The sequence below is a fragment of the Nerophis ophidion genome, linkage group LG24 (assembly GCF_033978795.1).
Source record: "Nerophis ophidion isolate RoL-2023_Sa linkage group LG24, RoL_Noph_v1.0, whole genome shotgun sequence".
In the NCBI taxonomy this organism is placed as follows: Eukaryota; Metazoa; Chordata; class Actinopteri; order Syngnathiformes; family Syngnathidae; genus Nerophis; species Nerophis ophidion.
The window spans coordinates 40,358,780-40,384,058 of record NC_084634.1 but is presented as its reverse complement, the minus strand read 5'-3'; the positions used below and the strand labels follow the sequence as shown (position 1 = coordinate 40,384,058).

The window sequence follows — 25,279 nt, the reverse complement described above, 5'->3', positions numbered from 1 at the left end:
ACATCATGTATCACACATCATGTATCACACATCATGTATCATACATCATGTATCATACATCATGTATTTTCATAATGTACATACTGTGTGACGTCACTACATTTCCCAGGAACACATCCATAATGTGACTACTTTTTGAACATGTTGCCTAACACTTTTATAACATGTTTCAAGTCATTGTGATAGTAGGCTAACACAACTATTATGTACACTTATGTCCATCTTCTCTGACGGGTGTCTCTTCAAGTCTTATGAGGACTGTTTGTCTACAATCCACTGCAGATAACTTAGCTCTGTTTAATCAGCACCGTTTTATACCACTACTTTTTCCACTAACTTGCCCATTATAATAATAATAATAATAATAATAATAACAATAATAATAATAGTTTCTTTTCTTGATGAATTCAGCCGTGGATTGAACAACCAGAAATGAAAGACATCTATGTATAATCAGCAGTGAAAGAGAAAAAGAGAACAAGAGTGGATGAAAGTAACATCTTTATTATTAGAGTGTGACACTGCAGGATGCTCCCTCCTCCCCTCCCCCTCCTCCCTCCTCCCTCCCCCCCTCCGCCGCACCATCATGGCCGCACCTTCTCCCTCCTGCAGTCCTCGCTGATTTGCAGCCTCGGAATTCGGACACACTGTCCTCCACTCGCCCTCCTCCGGACGTCTAAATGGGGCCGCTGTTCGCCACGCGTGCTCCGTGGGTGCTGCTGGCGGTGCTGGGATGCTGGTAGGTGTCCGCCGACGCCATCACGTGACAACACGCGGGACGTTTTGGCGCTGTTTATGCGGTGGGAGTCGGGGGGGGGGGACATGACGACTGACGCGTCGTTAACGATGAGTCATCGCGCACACGCACGCATACACGCACGCACGCGCACAGACCAGACGAATGCAGACCTTGGACGGATGTCAAATGTCACGTGAGATGAGAGGAGGGTCGGAGGACATGGGGAGCCTTCTTCTGCGGGACGTCCAGGGTCACTTCAAATGTACACATGCATGCATGACATCACTTCAAATGTACACATGCATGCATGACATCACTTCAAATGTACACATGCACGCATGACATCACTTCAAATGTACACATGCACGCATGACATCACTTAAAATGTACACATGCACGCATGACATCACTTCAAATGTACACATGCATGCATGACATCACTTCAAATGTACACATGCATGCATGACATCACTTCAAATGTACACATGCACGCATGACATCACTTCAAATGTACACATGCACGCATGACATCACTTAAAATGTACACATGCACGCATGACATCACTTCAAATGTACACATGCATGCATGACATCACTTCAAATGTACACATGCATGCATGACATCACTTCAAATGTACACATGCACGCATGACATCACTTCAAATGTACACATGCACGCATGACATCACTTAAAATGTACACATGCACGCATGACATCACTTCAAATGTACACATGCATGCATGACATCACTTCAAATGTACACATGCATGCATGACATCACTTCAAATGTACACATGCATGCATGACATCACTTCAAATGTACACATGCACGCATGACATCACTTCAAATGTACACATGCACGCATGACATCACTTCAAATGTACACATGCATGCATGACATCACTTCAAATGTACACATGCATGCATGACATCACTTCAAATGTACACATGCATGCATGACATCACTTCAAATGTACACATGCATGCATGACATCACTTCAAATGTACACATGCATGCATGACATCACTTCAAATGTACACATGCATGCATGACATCACTTCAAATGTACACATGCATGCATGACATCACTTCAAATGTACACATGCATGCATGACATCACTTCAAATGTACACATGCATGCATGACATCACTTCAAATGTACACATGCATGCATGACATCACTTCAAATGTACACATGCATGCATGACATCACTTCAAATGTACACATGCATGCATGACATCACTTAAAATGTACACATGCACGCATGACATCACTTCAAATGCACACATGCATGCATGACATCACTTAAAATGTACACATGCACGCATGACATCACTTCAAATGTACACATGCATGCATGACATCACTTCAAATGTATGGATTTAAATGGGTGTAAATTTAGAAAATGTTGTATGGTGTTTGGACCTTTCTCATAATATCCAAAAAGTTCAGTAAGCAGGTTGTGTTATGTGTGAACATGTGTATTGACCTGTTTGTTAATTAGCTTTTTTTTTTTTTTTTTGCACCATGACTAGGGAAGGTTGTTTGGATTGTGTCAAACTACATTTAAGGGTGAATTACTCACATTTGTCCACAAGACCTCAGCAGATCTGTAGCTTCCAGAGTCTGCCTGCTATTTAAGATGAGTTTGAAAGCACTCTGCAGTCCAATGCTTGGTTTTGGACACCCCTGATCTAGCATGTCGTGTTCTAAGACTCTGTCAAGATAGCATTTGTGCTATTAAACAGCCTTATGTTTTTGCTGGGACAATACAAGTTGTGTTTTCTTGCTGAAACAAACACGTTTCCAACAAATGATGTCACTCTTCATTTGAAATGTCCTATTTCCTTTTGCCTCCAGTGTGGCGCTTGGGCCTGGGAAACCGGAAGAAGAGGATTATGAAGATGTGCCCATAAATAAGACCTGGGTCTTGTCTCCCAAGGTCTATGAAAGTGATGTGACCATGATACTCAATAAACTTCTACAAGGTTACGACAACAAGCTACGACCTGACATTGGTGGCAAGTACCCCATTTCTTGATTAAAACCCTGCGGACCCACATTCAGATCCGTCAAAACTCAAACACAGAGTCCAAAAACAGCCACGGGAGTTAGAAGAAGAATATTTCTTTGGAAGGGTCCATCGTTTCATTTAGTGATGTGCGATACCATTGATGCAAAGTCAAATTAAGGCTGGTTCCCGCGATACTGATCCCATACCTTGTGCAAATACACCCGACGTCTCTGCTAAAATGTTAAAAGTTGTGTATTTTCTAAAAAAAAACAGCAATAAATATGTAAGTAAAATGTTATGAAAGCTAAAATGTATGAACTATTATTTAATGATAATATTGTTATGTACCGGGGGGAGTAGACGACACACACCACAAGGGGGCATAGTACTTTTATGATTCATTATTTATATATGTATATATAATAATAAACAATACTAATATAAACTAGAGAATGAAGTGTGACAAAAATCCAAGGGATGGATGGTGTGAATTAATGCGTGTGTTATCAGCAGTGTTGAGCGAAAGGTGGAAGTTTGGAGACTCAAATGTCCGTGAGACAGGCAGGAAGAAAGGGGGGGCAATAGCGGGGCATAGGAGGTCCATGTCCAGGCGAGACCAAAATGTATAAACGATTATTTAATGATAATGTTGTTATGTACCGGGGGGAGTAGACGGCACACACCACAAGGGGATCGTAGTAGTTCTATGATTAATTATATATATTAACACTACATATATGTATATATAATAATATACAATACTAATATAAACTAGAGAATGGAGTGTGACAAAAATCCAAGGCGTATATGGTGTGAAACTATGTGTAGGAATTAATGCGTGTGTTACCGGGAGTGTTGAGCGAAAGGCAGAAGTCCCGGAGGGGAAAGGCATGCTCAGATGTCCGTGAGACAGGCAGGACGTCGGGGGGGCTATAGTGGGGCATAGCAGGTCTGTATCCAGGCAAGAGCAAAATTTATAAACTGTTATTTAATGAAAATATTGTTATGTACCGGGGGGAGTAGACGGCACATACCACAAGGGGATTGTAGTAGTTTTATGATTAATTATATATATATCAACACTATATATATATATATATATATATATATATATATATAATAAACAACATTAATATAAACTAGAGAATGGAATGTGACAAAAATCCAAGGCGTATATGGTGTGAAACTATGTGTAGGAATTAATGGGTGTGTTACCGGGAGTGTTGAGCGAAAGGCAGAAGTCCCGGAGGGGAAAGGCATGCTCAGATGTCCGTGAGACAGGCAGGACGTCGGGGGGGCTATAGTGGGGCATAGCAGGTCTGTATCCAGGCAAGAGCAAAATTTATAAACTATTATTTAATGATAACATTGTTATGTACCGGGGGGAGTAGACGGCACATACCACAAGGGGATTGTAGTAGTTTTAAGATTAATTATATATATATCAACACTATATATATATATATATATATAATAAACAACATTAATATAAACTAGAGAATGGAATGTGACAAAAATCCAAGGCGTATATGGTGTGAAACTATGTGTAGGAATTAATGGGTGTGTTACCGGGAGTGTTGAGCGAAAGGCAGAAGTCCCGGAGGGGAAAGACAAGCTCGAATGTCCACCAGACAGGCAGGAAGTCAGGGGGATATAGCGGGGCGTAGGAGGTCCGTGTCCAGGCAAGAACATAATGTATAATCTATTAATTAATGATAATATTGTTATGTACCGGGGGGAGTAGACGGCATACACCACCAGGGGGCATAGTAGTTCTATGATTAATTATATATATTAACACTACATATATGTATATATAATAATAAACAATGTTAATATAAACTAGAGAATGGAGTGTGACAAAAATCCAAGGGGTGTACTGTATTGTGTGAAACTATGTGTAGGAATTAATGAGTGTGTTACCGGGAGCGTTGAGCGAAAGGCTGAAGTCCCGGAGGGCAAAGACAGGCTCGAATGTCCACCAGACAGGCAGGAAGTCGGAGGGGCTATAGCGGGGCGTAGGAGGTCCGTGTCCAGGCCAGAGGTCGAGCTCCAAAGGGGGCAGCCAGAGAACCAGGGAGGAACACATGAGGAAAATGAGACGCACAACTCGATAAACGGGAACGGGGTTTTGGGAACAGGAAGAGATGATTACGTTCTGGCCCGGAATGCAGGTCTGCACCTGCGAAAGAAGGCAGGACCGACACACGCCTGTCTTTAACTACATGCAATATGTTTTTAGCTTTTTTTAATGCAATTTAAAAAATATCAAAACATTTTTACAGTAAAATTCTGGCAACTGAGTTGCCTTTTTTTTTTTTTTTTTTACCATAAAAACAGCGATACTGTTCTATCCATTTACAGCAAAATAAACAATTTTTAGGTGAATTTATGGCAACTTACCATATTTTTGGGACATTTTATTTTTAAAAACATCTACTAATAAAATACATTAACAAATTGTGTAATATGTTACAAATGATGTCTGCAACAGGGCAGTAAAACGGCTGATCAAACAAAACAGAAGTCATGGTCATGGTAAAATTGCAAGTGTTTTTATTTACAAAAATGTTTTATTTTTATTTTACAGTAAAATTCTGGAAACTGAACTGTATTTTTTTATTTTTTACCATAAAATCAGCAGTACTGTTTTTCTGTTTACAGTAAAATAAAATACTTTTTTAGGTGAAATTATTGCAACTTACCATTTTTTTTTACATTTTAATAAAAAAGAAAAGAAAAAAAATACTAATAAAATGCATAAAAAAGGGTGTAATAGTTACATACCTTAATTGTTTCCAAACAGTGTCTGTAACAGGGCAGTAAAACGGCTGTTCAGACAAAATAGAAGTCATGGTCATGGACCCACAAGCTAGCTCTCCAATCAGCTAAACAGACTGGATAAGTGGTCTTGGTTAGTTTAGTGAGGAATTTATTAAAGTGAAACAATACAAAAACATTTAAATTTTACAGTAAAATTCTGGCAACTGAGCTGCCTTTTTTTTTTCACAATAAAAAAGCAGTACTATTTTTCAATTTACAGTCAAATAAACTATATTTTTAGGTGAAATTATTGCAACTAAACATATTTTTTTTACATTTTAGTTAAAAAATTTGACTCTTAAATGCATACAACAATTGTGTAATAATATCTTACAAACAGTTTCTATAACAGGGCAGTAAAACGTTAGATCAAACAAAACAGAAGTCATGGTCATGGTGAAATTGCAGGGTTTTTTATTTACAGATTTTTATTTTTTTTTAATTTTTTTAATTTTACAGTAAAATTCTGGCAACTGAACTGCCTTGGTTTTTTTTTGGTTTTTTTTTACCAAAAAAACAGCAGTACTGTTTTTCCATTTATAGTCAAATACACAACGATTTGAGGGGAAACTATTGTAACTCACCATATTTTCTTTACATGTTAGTTTTAAAAAAATTGACTAATAAAATACATTAAAAATTGTGTAATAGTATGTTTTAGTAAGTAAGAAGCTCTGATGCCAAAATTTTTACTGTAAAATTACAGTTTTTTTTTATTTACAGAAAAAAAGTAAATTTTACAGTAAAATTCTAGCAAATGAGCTGTATTTTTTTTACCATAAAAAAAGCAGTAATGTTTTTCCATTTACAGTAAAATACACAACATTTTTACATTTTAGTAAAAAAAATGAATCGACCAATAAAATGCATAAAAAAATGGTGCAATAATATTTTCATTTACATACCTTAATTGTTTCCAAACAGTGTCTGTAACAGGGCAGTAAAACGACTGATCAGACAAAACAGAAGTCATAGTCATGGACCCACTAGCTGCGCAAGCTAGCTCTCCAATCAGCTAAACAAACTGGATAAGTGGTCTTGATTAGTTTAGTGAGGGATTTGTGAAAGTGAAACAATACAAACATTTTTTTTAATTTTTACGGTAAAAATCTGGCAAATGACCTGCCTATTTTTTTTTTCTTACCGTAAAAACAGCAGTACTCTTTTTCCATTTACAGTCAAATACATTTTTTTTTAGGAGAAATCATTGCAACTTAAAAGTATTTATTTTTTACATTTTAGTTTAAAAAAAATTTACTAATAAAATGCATAAAATAATTGTGTAATAATATCTTACAAACAGTGTCTATAACAGGGCAGTAAAACGGTAGATCAAACAAAACAGAAGTCAAGGTCATGGTAAAATTGCAAGTTTTCTTATTTACAGAATTTTTTTTTTCATTTTACAGTAAAATTCTGGCAACTGATCTGCCTTTTTTTACACCACAAAAACAGCAGTACTGTTTTTCCATGTACATTTTGAGGTGAAATTATTGCAACGTACATTTTAGTTTTAAAAAAATTTACTAATAAATGCATTAAAAAAATTGTGTAATAGTATGGTTTAGTAAGTAAGAAGTTCGGATTCCAAAATTTTACTGTAAAATTGCAGTTTTTTTATTTACAGAAAAATAGGACATTTTATAGTAAAATTCTGGCAACTGAGCTGCATTTTTAAGAAAAATGCTTTTACCAGAAAAACGGCAGTACAGTTTTTCCATTTACAGTCAAATAAAGAAAATTTTTGGGTGAAATTATTGCCACTTACCATACATTTTTTTTTACATTTTAGTTTTAAAAAAGTCGACTAATAAAATGCATAAAAAATGGTGTAATAACTACATACCTTAATTGTTCCCAAATGGTGTCTGTAACAAGGCAGTAAAATGGCTGATCAAACAAAACAGAAGTCATGGTCATGGACTACTATTAAAATACATAAACAAATGGTGCAATAATGGTATTTACTTTTAGAAGCAGTCCTCTGGGGCCAAACACAAGTGCCACTTGGCCCTCGGGGAAAACCACGTGGACGCCCCTGCGTTAGACGACGTAAACGTGTCACCCGCCTCCCGATCAAGCTGGCTGAAACACAGTGCAGACAGGAAAACGCCAAAATAAGAGCCTGTTGGAGTTGAGGACAAACACATTATCTTTTATATGTGATTTAATTGTCTTTTATATGTGACTGAATTGTCTTTTATATGTGACTTAATTATCTTTTATATGTGACTGAATTATCTTTTATATGTGACTTAATTATCTTTTATATGTGACTTAATTATCTTTTATATGTGACTTAATTACCTTTTATATGTGACTTAATTACCTTTTATATGTGACTTAATTATCTTTTATATGTGACTTAATTATCTTTTATATGTGACTTAATTACCTTTTATATGTGACTGAATTGTCTTTTATATGTGACTTAATTATCTTTTATATGTGACTTAATTACCTTTTATATGTGACTGAATTGTCTTTTATATGTGACTTAATTATCTTTTATATGTGACTTAATTACCTTTTATATGTGACTTAATTGTCTTTTATATGTGACTTAATTATTCCTGTCATGCCCTCAGTGAGGCCGACAGTGATCGAAACAGCCGTGTACATCAACAGCATTGGACCGGTGGACCCCATAAACATGGTGAGACCCCGACTTCCTGCATGATCTGCTCACATTCCACAATGAAATACTCTTAAAAAAAAAAAAAAAAGGGTGAAATGTAACAAGAACATTTGCAATGTTGGCTCTAATCATACAATACTTTTTTTTCTCTTTGAAGCTGTTATTGCTCAAAAAACAATTAGGCAAAATCAATTTTGTTGGGAATTATTGACTTAATGAATGACTTCACATTCCACTTTATATAAATTTTTTTTTGGGGGGGGAGATTATTGCAAATTGTGCATGTTTTTGTTGTTGTTGATAATGAAAGGATAAATGTGAAGTTAATCTCAAGCTTTGAAAAAAAAAAATGCTTGACCTTTTTTTTTTAACACTTTATAAGTGGGACCATTTTTGGTTCCCCAAAATAATTTTATTGCTATTTGTTTTTTGTTTTTTTTTAAATGTCATTGCTCCAAAAATAAAAAAAATGTTGTGAAATTAATGTTAACATTTAGTGATATTTTTAAAGTTCAAACTACTTAAACATAATATTAAATATTTCAGTAAGAATTCATTAATGACTTCACATCAAGAATTACACTTTAAAATGCTTGATATATTTTTTTACAATTTTACAAGTGGGACCATTTTTGGTTCCCCTATAATTTCATTACTATTTTTATTTTAATTTAAATGTCATTGATACAAAAAAAAAAAAGATGTGAAATTAATGTTAACATTTATTAATCTTTTTAAAGTTCCAACTGCTTAAACTACTTAAATATATTATTAAATATTTAACTAAGAAATAATGAATGACAGGCTGGACAGGACAAAAAAAAGAAATAATGAATGACTTCACATGAAAAATTCCAATTCAAATAATTTTTGGGGAGGGAAAATATTCCAAATTGTGCATGTTTTTTGGGGGGTTTTTTTTGACGAAAAGGGCACACAAAAAAAACAACATAAAAGATAATACAAATTTGTAATCAAAGGATAAATCTGAAGTTAATTTAAAGCATTGTAAAAAAAAAAAATGCTTGACCTTTTTTTTTTTTTTTCAAACATTTTTATGAGTGGGGACAAGCGGTAGAAAAATGGATGGATGGATGAGTGGGGCCATTTTTGGTTCCCCAATAATTTTGTTGGTATTTTTGCTATTTAATTTAAATGTTGTTACTCAAAAAAAAAATAATTATCTAAAATGAATGTTATGATTTATTGATGTTTTTAAAGTTCCAACTGCTTAAACTACTTAAATAAATGATTAAATATTTCACTAAGAGTTAATGAATGATTTCACATCAAAAATTCCACTTTAAATTATTTTTGGGGGGGGAAATATTGTAAATTGTGCATGTTTTTTTTGTTGTTGACGAAAAGGACAAAAAACATAAAAGATAATACAAATTTATAATCAACGAATAAATCTGAAGTTAATCTCAAGCGTTGGAAAAAAAAAATGCTTGACCTTTTTTTTTTTTTTTTTTTAACTTTTTTATGAGTGCCGCCATTTTTGGTTCCCCTATAATTTTAATATCATTTATTTTTTAATTTATATGTCATTGCTCCCCCCCCCCCCAAAAAGATCAAATATCAATATGACGATTTTTTTGATGTTTTTAAATTCCAACTACTTAAGTAGTTTATGTACTGTAGTAGTACCCAGGTTGCGGGGGCAGCAGCCTAAGCAGAGAAGCCCAGACTTCCCTCTCCCCAACCACGTTGTCCAACTCCTGCCGGGGGATCCTGGGGCGTTCCCAGGCCAGCCGGTGGCCTCCTAGCGGTTAGACTTGCCCTAAACACCTCCCTAGGGAGGCGTTCAGGTGGCATCCTGACCAGATGCCCGAACCACCTCATCTGGCTCCTCTCCATGTGGAGGAGCAGCGGCTTTACTTTGAGTTCCTCCCGGATGGCAGAGCTTCTCACCCTATCTCTAAGGGAGAGACCCGCCACCCGGCAGAGGAAACTCATTTGGGCCGCTTGTACCCGTGATCTTGTCCTTTCAGTCATGACCCAAAGCACATGACCATAGGTGAGGATGGGAACGTAGATCGACCGCTAAATTGAGAGCTTTGCCTTCCGGCTCAGCTCCTTCTTCACCACAACGGATCGATACAGCGTCCGCATTACTGAAGACGCCGCACCTGTCCGCCTGTCCATCTCACAATCCACTCTTCCCCCCCTACTGAGCAAGACTCCGAGGTACTTGAACTCCTCCACTTGGGGCAGGGTCTACTATACTATTGCGCAACTATGCTATAGTTTGATCTGCTGATTGTTTAGCTTCTAAAAGCTTTAGTAGGTCAGGAGTTTTTGCTAATAAAGCAGGTTTGGCAAAGCAACAATGGGAGCTGTGATCAGCTAGAGTGAAAGTGAGAAAGACAACTTCCGGCTCCGCCTCTAGGCTTTATCCTCTGGGCTCCGCTCGGCAGTCCTATCACAGCCAATGAGACCCCCTCCATCAAAGTGTGGTTCCCCCGACAAGCACGGACTGCAGTGCACGGTACGCGCTGCTTAGAAGGTGATTGGCTGCAATCTCCCGTCCCTCCAGGACCTGTTCTCCCCCAGGACCAGGAGGCGTGCGGGTGGGATCACAGCTGACTCTTCTCTCCCTGAACACAAATTATTCTCCCCTCTCCCCTCAGGCAGGAGACTACGGTCCATCCACACCCACACCTCCCGCCACCTGAACAGTTTTTTCCCTTCGGCCATCAGGCACATGAACAATGACAAAATCTGAACACTAGTGTTGAAGGAGCTACATCCTGTACCTGCACTCTGACTTGGCCTTTCTCCGCCATGGAACCCAGAAATGAAACATAGCAGAAACGAAAGGGAACCTTTTCAACCTTAACGTACAACTTAGGGAGACTTACACACGAAAACCTCCTCACATGGTCAGGTTGTACTCTCCTGAATTAACACACACCCAGTCAGAGAAAGAAGGGATATAAGACTGTGGTTCAGCTCCTCCAAGGTAGGAGTTCCTCATTCTCCTTGAACTCCTCTGATGTCGGACTACTTGAGGCAAGACCTCTTGCCCAACCAATCTACCCTTTTCTTTCAATTTCAGTTTTGCGACCTTGTTTCAGAAGTGGCATTTTCTTTTTACGATTGGCAAACCTCATGATGACCGCTGGTGGGCAGTGGGCAACAAGTCCGGAGGAGTTCCAGGGCTTTATCTTGCTGGTCTGGAGATAGGAAGCCACCTGTCACTCCACCGACTGCGCCTCCTGGTCCCTGGGTTCCCCACTGTCCACCGCAAATGCATGAGTGTAGGAGCTGGGCCTAACCTTGATGCCGGTGATGACATCATCATTCATGCGGCAGCATTGCTCCAACTGGTCCAGGTTGACAATGCGCTGTTCTTTTCCTGCGTAGTTGTTTCACCTCCTCCAGTAGCCCCAGAGGCTGCTCCTGCTGAGTTCAGTCACATTGCCGCACGAGGAGAGGAGAGAGAGCTTTATCTCCTTGAACTCCTCCGATGTCGGACCTTTACTCAACCCAGCCTATCTTGCCGATTGTATTGTACCATATGTCCCGGCAAGAAATCTGCGTTCAAAAGACTCCGGCTTATTAGTGATTCTTAGAGCCCCAAAAAAAGTCTGCGGGCTATAGAGCGTTTTCCGTTCGGGCTCCAGTACTCTGGAATGCCCTCCCGGTAACAGTTCGAGATGCTACCTAGGCAGGCGATTGAGACTGTAACCATGCACTCTGGGCTTCCTGCGCCAGGTGAAGGTTGGCTGTGTTCGTCTGTAATGGGACAGTAAACACAAATGATTTCATCACTCATCTGTATACTCTAGCCTTTAAATAGACCTCCTTTTTAGACCAGTTGATATGCCGCTTCTTTTCTTTTTTCTCCCATGTCCCCCCCCTCCCTTGTGGAGGGGGTCCGGTCCGATGACCATGGATGAAGTACTGGCTGTCCAGAGTCGAGACCCAGGATGGACCGCTCGTCGGGGACCCAGGATGGACCGCTCGCCTGTATCGGTTGGGGACATCTCTACGCTGCTGATCCGCCTCTGCTTGAGATGGTTTCCTGTGGACGGGACTCTCGCTGCTGTCTTGGATCCGCTTGAACTGAACTCTCGCGGCTGTGTTGGAGCCACTATGGATTGAACTTTCACAGTATCATGTTAGACCCGCTCCACATCCATTGCTTTCGGGTTGCCCACATCTGAGGTCCTCTCCAAGGTTTCTCATAGTCAGCATTGTCACTGGCGTCCCCCTGGATGTGAATTCTCCCTGCCCACTGGGTGTGAGTTTTCCTTACCCTTTTGTGGGTTCTTCCAAGGATGTTGTAGTCGTAATGATTTGTGCAGTCCTTTGAGACATTTGTGATTTGGGGCTATATAAATAAACATTGATTGATTGAGTGATACTCGGTGGGAGCCTTCTCGTGATTTATACGCCAAAGCATCCAGTTGCAAAGGACACCCACAACTCCGTGTTTGCTCTTAGCCCCTGACTGGGACGAACAGCAGCAAAGTCTGCAGCTATACACCCAGAGTCCGTCCTTCAACCAGTCCTTGAACTCCCCTTAACAGAACCCCCAAACTAATGCCACTTTTTATCTTTTACAGGAATACACGATCGATATATTCTTTGCCCAGACATGGTATGACAGCAGACTGAAGTTCAACAGCTCAATGAAACTACTCATGCTCAACAGTAACATGGTAGGCAAAATCTGGATTCCCGACACATTCTTCCGGAATTCCAGGAAATCCGACGCACACTGGATCACCACGCCCAACCGTCTACTGAGGCTGTGGAGCAATGGGAGGGTGATGTACACTCTGAGGTAAGACCGCTAAGCAATCGGTCAGCCAAACCTTCTTGTATCCTTTGCAGCTACGAGCTTCTTGGAATACATTTGTCGTTCGTGCTACTGTAGCGTCTGCTTCTGTACTTGTCCTCTCTTAGGTGACCACCCTTTTGATCTTGTCAGTGTTTGCTCTGCATTTGTTGCCGTGATAACACAGAAAATGTTTGTTTGGTCACGCTTGGCAGGGGAAAAAATGCTGAGACTTGCCTTATCTCTGTCACGATTCTTTTGTTGTCAGGTTGACTATTAATGCGGAGTGTTACCTTAAGCTGCATAACTTTCCAATGGATGAGCACTCGTGTCCACTGGAGTTTTCAAGCTGTAGGTGGTCAAATGCTTTCCTCTTCCATTATTAACCTGCCATCTTGACTTCAACTTAACCTTGGCTGGCGACACAGGCTCCTTTGTGGGCTAAGACTATTTCTTCTCCCTGCCAAAAGATCCATCTGCTTTAGGCTGCCCTCTCTAACCTGTGCCAATCTATTATTTTGCACCACCAGTGGCGAGAGGATGTCATCTAGTACCATTTGCTTTGACAGACTTAATGAATTATACAGCCTCAGCAGCCTGACTCATGCTGTATGCGTCATTCTTCATTTGTCTCCTGCATTTTGCCTCACCCTCTCATGGTTTTGTCCACATGCCAGTGACCATTTCATGGGTTTGATGGATATCTGTAACACTGCAGTTCAATCGGATTTCATCAAATGAGCATACGCCAGTAAAAGTCGGCCACACTTTTTCAACTCCTAAACACAAAACCCAAAAGTAGTGAAGTTGCCACGTTGTGTAAATGGTAAACAAAAAGACAATACACTGATTTTGCAAATCCTTTTCAACTTATAGACTGCAAAGACAAGATATTTAATATTCACACTGAGAAACTTGCATGTGTGCAACTACGTGTAGTGATTAACGGAGAAGTGTTACCAGGAGTGTTGAGCGAGATGCGGAACTCCAAGAGGGGGGGGCAAGACTGGCTCGGAGGTCCGTGAGCAGGCAGGAAGTCGAGGGCAATAGCCAGGAGTCAAAGGTCCCTTTCCAGGCAGGATGTCGAGATCCAAGAGGCAGCCCATGTGACGTGGGAACGGAGGCATGTTGTTGGACGGGGACAAGGAGGACACGAGACAAATGAACACAGAGAGAGAAAGAGTGCATAGAGCTTGATAAGTTCGGCTTACTGTACAGCGCAGGTCGCTACTTTCTGGCACAGGATTGCGCTGGCTCAAAAGGCAGGACAGCTCATCAGCGGAAGGTGTGTTGATTGCTGATTGAATGCAGCCGCTTGTTGCAGTCGGAGTGGCGCGTGCCAGCGCGCTTTTAGAGGTGAATGCGCACGGGGCCGTGACAGTACCCCCATCCTACGGACAGATTCCAGATGTTCTAAAACTGGAACCTGAAGAACACAGAGATCAAGAGTCAAGGGAGGGTGGAGGGGTGAACTTGTGGTGGGTCGCCGGCCCGAGTGTCCCCGAATCCACCGGGGTTGAGTCTGGTGGCCGCAGCGAGTAGAACGCCGAGGCGGGCGACCAAGGAACGGCCATCTCCTTGGCCGTCAGAAAGCCGGACGTGAGTGGCGCCAGAAGCGCAGCAGCCTACGAGTTTCACGCCTCTGTTCTGGGCGTTGCTGCTGTTGGCGCAAAAAGTGTCCATGCACTGGCCACGAAGGGCGCCTCGTGCGGCCGGCCAGCCGGAGGCCGCGGGGGAAATGATGCTGGAGACGAGGAGGATGGCAGCGTCAGAGAAAGGCCCGCCAGAGACGAGGAGGATGATGTTGTCGGAGTCAGAGAAGAGGACGACGATGTCGTAGGAGCCAGAGACTGGGAGGACAATGTCGTCGGGAGTCAGAGAATCGTTTCTGGGTGTTGTTGATAACTGGCTTTGGCTTTGCATAGTAGAGTTTTAACCTGCACTTACAGATGTAGTGACCAACTGTAGTTACTGACAGTGGTTTTCTGAAGTGTTCCTGAGCCCATATGGTGATATCCTTCCACATCTGCGATCCCTCTAAGGTTTCTCATTGTCATCCCATTGGGTTGAGTTTTTCCTTGCCCTGATGTGGGATCTGAGCCGAGGGTGTCGTCGTGGCTTGTGCAGCCCTTTGAGACACTCGTGATTTAGGGCTATATAATTAAACATTGATTGATAGATTGATTGGTTGATTGCAACATTGCAGGGAAGTGTTTGGATGCTTGATGGAATGCTTTCTAGATTGTCATCCGCCTCGTACGAGCAGTTTTTTACGACTACGCTCGCTGAATCAATCAATCAATCAATCAATGTTTATTTATATAGCCCTAAATCACAAGTGTCTCAAAGGGCTGCAAAAACCACAACGACATCCTCGGTAGAGCCCACATAAGGGCAAGGAAAAACTGACACCCAGCGGGATGTCGGTGAGAGTGACAATGACGACTATGAGAAACCTTGGATAAGACCGCATTTGTGGCCCCGCCCCCACCCCACCACCCCAGGGGACCGAAAGCAATGGATGTCGAGCGGGTCTAACATGATATTGTGAAAGTCCAATCCATAGTGGATCTAACTTAACGGTGAGAGTCCAGTCCAAAGTGGATCCAATATAGTAGCAAGAGTCCCGTCCATAGTGGAGCCAGCAGGAAACCATCCCAAGCGGAGGCGGATCAGCAGTGCAGAGATGTCCCCAACCGATACACAAGCGAGCGGTCCATCTTGGGTCCCGACTCTGGACGAGCGGTCCATCCTGGGTCCTGACTCTGGACAGCCAATACTTCATCCATGACCACCGGACCTGTGTCCCTCCGCCCCCTGTCCACAGGGGCGAGGGGGACAGAGGAGGAAAAGAAAAACGGCAAATCAACTGGTCTAAAAAGGGGGTCTATTTAAAGGCTACAGTATACAAATGAGTTTTAAGATGGGACTTAAATGCTTCTACTGAGGTAGCATCTCGAACTGTTACCGGGAGGGCATTCCAGAGTACTGGAGCCCGAATGGAAAACGCTCTATAGCCCGCAGACTTTTTTTGGGCTGTAGGAATCACTAATAAGCCGGAGTCCTTTGAACGCAGATTTCTTGCCGGGAGAGAAAAATTGTGGCAAATGAACAAAAATACATTTTTAAAGTGCACTTTTCAAAACCTGCCCAGTGGTTAGAGTGTCCGCCCCGAGATTGGTAGGTCGTGAGTCATACCAAAGACTTTAAAAACGGGACCAATTACCTCCCTGCTTGGCACTCAGCATCAAGGCTTGGAATTGGGGGTTAAATCACCAAAAATGATTCCCGGGCGTGGCCACTGCTGCTGCTCACTGCTCCCCTCACCTTCCGGTGTGTGGAACAAGGGGATGGTTCAAATGCAGAGGATAATTTCACTATCAGTGGTACTTGAACCTTTTCCCTGGAGAGGGTCTCTGCATTCCGTTACACTACAACAATTCTGAACGGTTCCTGAACTTACTAAATCAAAATGGTATTTACCAATTTGCATTTCAGACACTATGCTCATTCGATCAAATTTCACGAGACAACTTGTCAGTTCCATCTCAAGTGTTGTGTGTGGTCTCCGGCATGTTTCAGTACCTCCCCCGATTGACTTGGAGACTGTTCCGTCTGATATCCTCCGGACTAAGGAACATGTGTGGTCTCCCACAGACGGTTACCCTCGGACTGAAATCTTGTATCGATGGCAAAGACGAGCGGTGGAAGTGGCCGACCAGCGTTATTGGAGACTCTACCAGTTTGCCTTTGTAGGGATGAGAAACACCTCGGATGTGGCGCACACCCAGTCAGGTAAGAAGTGACACACCTCTGGTGTCACATCCTTCACTCCTGCCTAAGTTCTTCTTCTGTGACTGTACTCTTTCTAGGGGAATATGTCGTCATGACTATCTTTTTTGACTTGAGTCGGAGAATGGGTTACTTCACCATCCAGACCTACATACCTTGCAGTATGATTGTGGTCCTGTCCTGGGTCTCCTTCTGGATCAACAAGGATGCGGTCCCTGCTCGCACATCTCTAGGTTTCTAAAAAAAAATTATGTTTTGCTACTCTAATTAAATCATGTTCATGTTCCAAGTACCGTACTTAACATCCTTTTTGTTTCTCAAAACTCGACAGTGCGCCTAATGTACGGAATCATTCGTTTTTTTCTTACTGACCTCGAAGCTATTTTATTTGGTACATGAAAAAATGATAAATACCATACCATACCAACGTTATTTATAAAGCCCCTTAAAAAAAACACACAATTGAAGAAAATGGTACAGTGTCGGACGATTCAAAATTGAGTCTGTACTGGACTCTACAATTTGAAAGTGCATATTGCAAAGAAAAACTAACTTTTAGACAGTAAATGTTGTTTTAAAAACATTACCAAAACAGCAAAACTGGCCCAGAGCATAATACTACCATCACCATGCTTGACGGTAGGGATAGTGTGCCTGGGATTTAAGGCCTCACCTTTTCTCCTCCAAACATATTACTGGGTATTGTGGCCAAAGAGCTCCATTTTTGTTTCACCTGACCACAGAACTTTCCTCCAGAAGTATTTATCCACACATTTAAGTCCGGACTTTGGGAAGGCCATTCTAAAACCTTCATTCTAGCCTGATTTAGCCATTCCTTTACCACTTTTGAGGTGTGTTTGGGGTCATTGTCCTGTTGGAACACCCAACTGTGCCCAAGACCCAACCTCCGGGCTGATTTTAGCTTGTCCTGAACAATTTGGAGGAAATCCTCCTTTTTCATTGTCCCATTTACTCTCTGTAAAGCACCAGTTCCACCGCTTCCTGGGATTAAAGGCCACACCTTTTCTCCCCCAAACATACTGCTGGGTGTTGTGGCCAAACAGCTCCATTTTTGTTTCATCCGACAGACCTTTCCTCCAGAAGGTCTTATCTTTGTCCATGGGACAATGAAAAAGGATGAGCTAGAACCTACCCCGGCTGAGTTCGGTAAGTGGCTGGATCGAGCCAAAGTACCAGTTACGTGAAAGGGTGTACCTCAGGGTTCTATATTAGGCCCACAGAACCACATAACTGTCCTCCAAAAGGTCTCATCTTTGTCCAGGTGATGTCCGGTGAAACAAAAATGGAGCTGTTTGGCCACAATACCCAGAAATATGTTTGGAGGAGAAAAAGTGAGGCCTTTAATCCCAGGAACACCACACCTACCGTCAAGCATGGTGGTGGTAGTATTATGCTCTGGGCCTGTTTTTCTACCAATGGAACTGCTGCTTTAAATGGGACAAAGAAAAAGGAGGATTAGCTCCAAAAGCCATTTCAGTGAAACGACACCATAGTTCATGTCTTATGAACAAAACGGGATATAGCAAAGGTACCAACATTGTCCATCCGTTCTTGTGCGAAGGCATCACCACCGTCCTCACCATGACAACTCTGAGCACCATCTCCAGGAAGTCCCTGCCCAAGGTGTCCTACGTCACCGCCATGGACTTGTTTGTCTCCGTCTGTTTCATCTTCACCTTTGCCGCCTTGATGGAGTACGGAACCCTGCATTACTTCACCAGCAACAGGCAGACCAAGAAGACTAAAGCCAACAACCAAACGCAGGTAAGGAACCTCTCATTTTTAATACATAAAAAGGTGATTGCAAACCCCTTTAATCATGTCATTTGAACAAAAATAAAAAGGACACAAAGAATTGTTGTTATATTTTGGAAAGTTGTTTGGGGATGGGTATAATGTAGAGAAACATTTTGCTGGGTGTTGTTGATAAATGGCTTTGGCTTTGCATAATCGAGTTTTAACTTTTTTATCGCGGCTAATGAATCAGAATTAATAAATCGATTAATGTTAACGGCCTTCTAAATATGACCAGCGATGCCCCGTGAATACTAAATGGTCTGTATTTTTATAGCGCTTATATATTATACCTGACGCCATCCATACACCCTATTTTCCGGACTATAGAGCACACCATTGAAAACAGTGTATATTCTAATTTTTTCCATACATAAGGCGCCCTGCCAATATTGGGCATATTTTCGATCTTTTTTTCATTTATAAGGCGCACCTCATTATAATGTGCACTGCCACTATTGGGCCTATTTCCGATATTTTTTTCATATATAAGGTGCACCTGATTATAAGGCGCACCGCCGATAAATGGTCTATTTTCGATCTTTTTTTCCATATATAAAGTGTACCTGATTATAATGTGCACTGCCACTATTGGGCCTATTTCCGATATTTTTTTCATATATAAGGTGCACCTGATTATAAGGCGCACCGCCGATAAATGGTCTATTTTCGATCTTTTTTTCCATATATAAAGTGTACCTGATTAAAAGGCGCACTGCCAATATTGGGCCTATTTTCGATCTTTTTTTCATTTATAAGGCGCACCTGATTATAAGGCACACTGCCAATATCAGGCCTAGTTTCGATCTTTTTTCCCATATATAAAGTGCACCTGATTATAAGGCGCACTGCCAATATTGGGCCTATTTTTGATCTTTTTTTCATTTATAAGGCGCACCTGATTATAAGGCACACTGCCAATATTGGGCCTATTTGCGATCTTTTTTTCACATATAAGGCGCACCTGATTATAAGGCGCACCGCCGATAAATGGTCTATTTTCGATCTTTTTTTCCATATATAAGGCGCACCGGATTATAAACTGCACCCACCAAATTTTAGGAAAAATACATATTTTCCACATTTTAGCCGTGTGAAATGAGTTATTTACACAGAACTACTTTTTAAATGTTTATCTACATACCTTAATTCTTTGCTGATGGTGTCTGTAACACGGCAGTAAAACAGCCGATCAAACAAAACAGAAGTCAAGCTAGCTCTCCAATCAGCTTAAACAGACTCCACGGTGACGTCCTGGCGAATTTACAGAGTTATTTGTGAAAGTGAAACAAAAAGAATGCCGTCGTGAGTTTATAATACTAACACACACTCGTAAACGTGTTAGCGTATTAGCTAATGCTAACGGTGCTCGCTTGATTCCGTCACAATAGCAGGTACAAATATGCATGAAAACACTCTGACAGGCATCACACATGGGACGCTTTAGTGAGAAAATATTGTTTTAGTTATATTGTAAAACTTACCAACGTTGCCTGGAGTGATGACTGAAGAATCCTTGCAAGTAGAAACGCTATGGATGATTAGAAGATGGAACGACAACTTGTACTTCCGGTTCAAAGCTTTAAAAAGGCAGGAAACACTGTATAGGATTACCCAGCAGCACCTGCAGTGAGCAAACTGGATGTTAGCAAAGAAAAATGCATAAATTAGTCGCGCCGCTTTATAAGACGCAGGATTCATAGCGCGGGGGGAAAAAAAAGTAGCGGCTTATCGTACGCTACATTTCTATTCACCCACTCAGGTAGACATTCACACAGTGATGGCAGGAGGTTGTAGTGTCTCGCCCAAGGATAGGACGGCGGAAGCTGGGTGATTCTCCTAAGTCAACAGTTACTATTAAACTGGCACAAGCGGCAAAAAACACTGAGAAAGTCGAGGAGTGCTCATCAAACACTAATTTGGAACATCCTACAGGTGAACAGGCTAATTGGGAACAGGTGGGTGCCATGATTGGCTATAAAAGCAGCTTCCATTCACAAACAAGGACAGGGGGAGGGTCACCACTTTGTCAACAAACGCCTGAGCAAATTGTTTAAGAACAACATTTCTCAAGCAGCTATTGCAAGGAATTTAGGGATTTCACCATCTATGCTCCGTAATATCATCAAAAGGTTGAGAGAATCTGGAGAAATCACTGCACGTAAGCCATGATATTACACACCTTCCATTCCTCAGGCGATACTGCATCAAAAAGCCACATCAGTGTGTAAAGGATATCACCACACGGGCTCAGGAACACTTCAGAAAACCACTGTCCGTAACTAGTTGGTCGTTACATCTGTAAGTGCGAGTTAAAACTCTACTAAGCAAAGCCACAGCCATTTATCAACAACACCCAGAAACGCTTAAAATGTGTTGCTGCCATTAAATTCAAAGTTCATGATTATTTGCACAAAAAATACCAAAGTTTGTCAGTGTGAAGATGAAATGTCTCGTCTTTGCAGTCTATTCAATTGATTATAAGTTGAAAAGGATTTGTTGTATTCTCTTTTTATTTAGCATTTGCATGAAGTGACGTGTGCAGCGTGTCACCAAGTCTGACATGTGGTATGCGTGCTCCCCTCCCCAGCACAACACCAGCAGCATGGTGAGTCTCCACGGGGGAACGTCGCTGCTGCAGATGAACAACATCATGCGCTACCACCAGGAGGACGAGCACGCCTACGAGTGTTTGGACGGCAAAGACTGCGCCGGCTTCTTCTGCTGCTTCGACGACTGCCGCTCAGGTGCCTGGCGGGAGAACCGCATGCATGTGCGCGTGTCCAAGATCGACTCCTACTCCAGAATATTCTTCCCCACCGCCTTCGGCCTTTTCAACGTGGTTTACTGGATAGGTTATCTGTACCTGTGAAGCCGGGATGGCTGACGTTTGTTTTATATACCGCAGCATTTTCCAGAGAAGGAGCTATTATTGTTATTATTATTATTATTATTATTATTATTATTATGTTAACATGTGACTTTCCCTTTGAAAACATGCTGTCTGTTTCAAGTGAGCATGCTGGGCCACCAAAAACTGCTCCATTCACTGAATTTGAGCTAAAAACACCTGATATCGTACAACAATTAGGTTAGAATTCAATTACCGTATTTTCCGGACTATAAATCGCGCCGGATTATAAAGTGCACTGTTGATAAATGGGCTATTTTTGTTTTTTCCCCATATATAAGGCGCACTGTCGATAAATGGTCCATTTTCTTTTTCCCCCCACATATAAGGCGTACCAGCTTATAAGGCGCACTGCTGATAAATGGTCTATTTTCGATCTTTTTTCATGTATAAGGTGCACCGGATTATAAGGCGCACTGCCGATAAATGGTCTATCTCGTTTTTTTTCCCATAAATAAGGCGTACCAGATTATAAGGCGCACCGCCAAATAGTCTATTATTGATAATTTTCCATATATAAAGCGCACTGAATTATGAGGCGCACCGCAGATAAACGGTCTATTTTTGATCTTTTTCCATATATAAGGCGTACCAGATTATAAGGCGCACTCCCGATAAATTGTCTATTTCCGTTCTTTTCATAAATAAGGCGCACCGGATTATAAAACGCACCGTCTATAAATGGCATATTTTCGACCGTTTTCCATATATAAGGCGTACTGAATTATAAGGTGCATTGCCGACAAATTTTCAATTTTCGTTTTTCCACATAAGGCGCACCGGATTATAAGGCGCACTGTCGATAAATGGCCTTCTTTTTTGTTTTTTTTCCATATATAAGGCGCAATGGATTGTAAAGCGCACTGCTGATAAATGGTCTATTTTCTATCTTTTTCCATGTATAAAATGCACCGGATTATAAAGCGCACTGCCGATAAATGGTCTATTTTCGTTTTTCTCCCATATATAAGGCATACCAGATTATAAGGCGCACCGCCGATAGTCTATTTTTGATGTTTTTCCATATATAAGTCGCACTGTCGATAAATGGTCCATTTTCTTTTCCCCCCATATATAAAGCGTACCGGATTATAAAGCGCACTGTCGATAAATGGTCTATTTTCGATCTTTTTTCATGTATAAAGTGCACCGGATTATAAAGCGCACTGCCGATAAATGGTCTATTTTCGTTTTTTTCCCATATATAAGGCATACCAGATTATAAGGCGCACCGCCGATAGTCTATTTTTGATGTTTTTCCATATATAAGTCGCACTGTCGATAAATGGTCCATTTTCTTTTCCCCCCATATATAAAGCGTACCGGATTATAAAGCGCACTGTCGATAAATGGTCTATTTTCGATCTTTTTTCATGTATAAGGTGCACCGGATTATAAAGCGCACTGCCGATAAATGGTCTATCTCGTTTTTTTCCATTAATAAGGCGTACCAGATTATAAGGCGCACCGCCAAATAGTCTATTATTGATAATTTTCCATATATAAAGCGCACTGAATTATGAGACGCACTGCCGATAAATGGTCTATTTTTGATCTTTTTCCATATATAAGGCGTACCAGATTATAAGGCGCACTCCCGCTAAATTGTCTATTTTCGTTCCTTTCATAAATAAGGCGCACCGGATTATAAGACGCACTGTCTATAAATGGCATATTTTCCACCGTTTTCCATATATAAGGCGTACTGAATTACAAGGCGCATTGCCGATAAATGGTCTATTTTCGTTTTTTTCATATATGAGGCGAACAGAATTATAAGGCGCACTGCCGATACATTTTCTATTTTCGTTTTTCCGCATATAAGGCGCACTGTCGATAAATGGCCTTCTTTTTTGTTTTTTTCCATATATATAAGGCGCAATGGATTATAAAGCGCACTGCTGATAAATGGTCTATTTTCGATCTTTTTTCATGTATAAAGTGCACCGGATTATAAAGCGCACTGCCGATAAATGGTCTATTTTCGTTTTTTTCCCATATATAAGGCATACCAGATTATAAGGCGCACCGCCGATAGTCTATTTTTGATGTTTTTCCATATATAAGTCGCACTGAATTATGAGGCACACCGCCGATAAATGGTCTATTTTTTAAATCTTTTTCCACATATAAGGCGCACCGGATTATAAGGCACACTGCCGATAAGTGGTCTATTTATATTTTTCCATATATAAAGCGCACAAGATTATAAGGCGTGCTGCCAATAAGTGGTTTATTTTCGTTTTTTTCCATACATAAAGCGCACTGGATTATAAGGCACACTGCGGGAAATTTTCTATCTTCTTTCATACATAAAGCGCACTGGATTATAAAGCGCACTGCAGACAAATGGTCTATTTCCATTTTCTTCCATATATAAGGCGCACCGCCGAAAATTGGTCTATTTTTGTTTTTTCCCCATTATGAGGCGCACTGCCGATAAATAGTTTATTTTTTATCTTTTTTCCATATATAAAGTGCAGTGCGGATAAATTCCATTTTTTTTCCATTTATAAAACGCACCGGATTATAAGGCGCACCGCCGAAACATGGTCTATTTTTGATTTTTTTTATACATATAAGGCGTAGTGTGTATAAATGGTCTAATTGCGATCTTTTTGTCATATATAAAGGCACACCGGATCATAAGGCGCACTGCGGATAAATGGTCTATTTCAATCTTTTTTTAAATATATAAGGCGCACTGCCGACAAATGGTCTATTTCATTTTTTGTCCATATATAAGGCGCACTGGATTATAAGTCACACTGCGGATAAATGGTCTATTTTCGTTTTTTTTTTCATATATAAAGCGCCCTGGATTATAAGGCTGCTTGAACGGAGTCTTCAACCGGCTGTGTCAGGAAGCCCTTTTCCGTCTTCTGGCCATCCGCAGCGTTTCTACTGACATTGATTCTCCATTCATCACTCCAAGTGATGTTTGTAAGTTTTACAATATAACTACAACATCTTTTTTTACTTACTTAAGCGTCCCACGTGTGATGTCTGCAGGAGTGTTTCCATGCATATTTGTACCTGCTATCATAATGTAAGGCAGCTAGTGTCGTTAGCATTAGCTAATAAGGTAATTAATAGCTCGCATTTTACGTGTGTCTTTGTTAGCATTATTAGCTCCCAATGGCATTATTAGTTTAATTTTTGTAAATTCACTAAAACGTCACCGTGGAGTTATTGAGTCTGTTTAGATGACTGGAGAGCTAGCTTGCGCAGCTAGTGGATCCACGACCATGACCTCTGTTTTACTTGGTCAGACGTTTTACTGCCCTGTTACAGACACCGTTTGGAAACCATTAGGGTATGTAAATGAACATTTACAAAATATTTAAGTGTAAATAACTCATTTCACAACAAGTATATATCTGCCACTTATAGTCTGGTGCGGCTAATAAATGGGGTAGGAAAACTTTTCTAAAATTCGGAGGGTGTGGCTTATATATTGGTGCACTCAATCGTCCGGAAATATGTTAGCATTATTAGTTTACAATGGCATTTTTTGTTTCATTTTTGAATATTCACCAAAACGTCAGCGTGGAGTTATAGAGTCTGTTTAGCGGATTGGAGAGCTAGCTTGCGCAGCTAGTGGGTCCATGACCATGACTTCTGTTTTGTTTGATCGGCCGTTTTACTGCCCTGTTAAAGACACCATATGGGGGGGAGGAAACATTTCCAAAAAGGCTGAGGTTGCAGCTTATATATCGGTGCGCTCTATCGTCCGGGAAAATACGGTACTTTT

The 25,279-nt window shown here is 40.9% G+C and overlaps 1 protein-coding gene and 1 long non-coding RNA gene across 2 annotated transcripts; one reads left to right on the top strand and one right to left on the bottom strand.

Annotated features, from left to right (window-relative positions):
- Positions 1-581: 581 nt before the first annotated feature.
- Positions 582-21,877, top strand: gabrg1 (gamma-aminobutyric acid type A receptor subunit gamma1). The gene is made up of 9 exons (XM_061885985.1): positions 582-739; positions 2,604-2,764; positions 8,169-8,236; positions 12,793-13,013; positions 13,276-13,358; positions 16,665-16,802; positions 16,880-17,032; positions 18,382-18,584; positions 21,205-21,877. The coding sequence occupies exons 1-9, from the start codon at positions 681-683 to the stop codon at positions 21,484-21,486; spliced, it is 1,368 nt and encodes a 455-aa protein (XP_061741969.1). The 5' UTR covers positions 582-680; the 3' UTR covers positions 21,487-21,877.
- Positions 6,375-20,713, bottom strand: LOC133542127 (uncharacterized). Its single transcript, XR_009804062.1, has 4 exons — positions 20,099-20,713; positions 18,401-18,505; positions 7,549-7,665; positions 6,375-7,470 (listed from the first exon to the last, which is right to left on the bottom strand). It is a non-coding gene; the product is annotated as an uncharacterized LOC133542127 (long non-coding RNA).
- Positions 21,878-25,279: the final 3,402 nt, after the last annotated feature.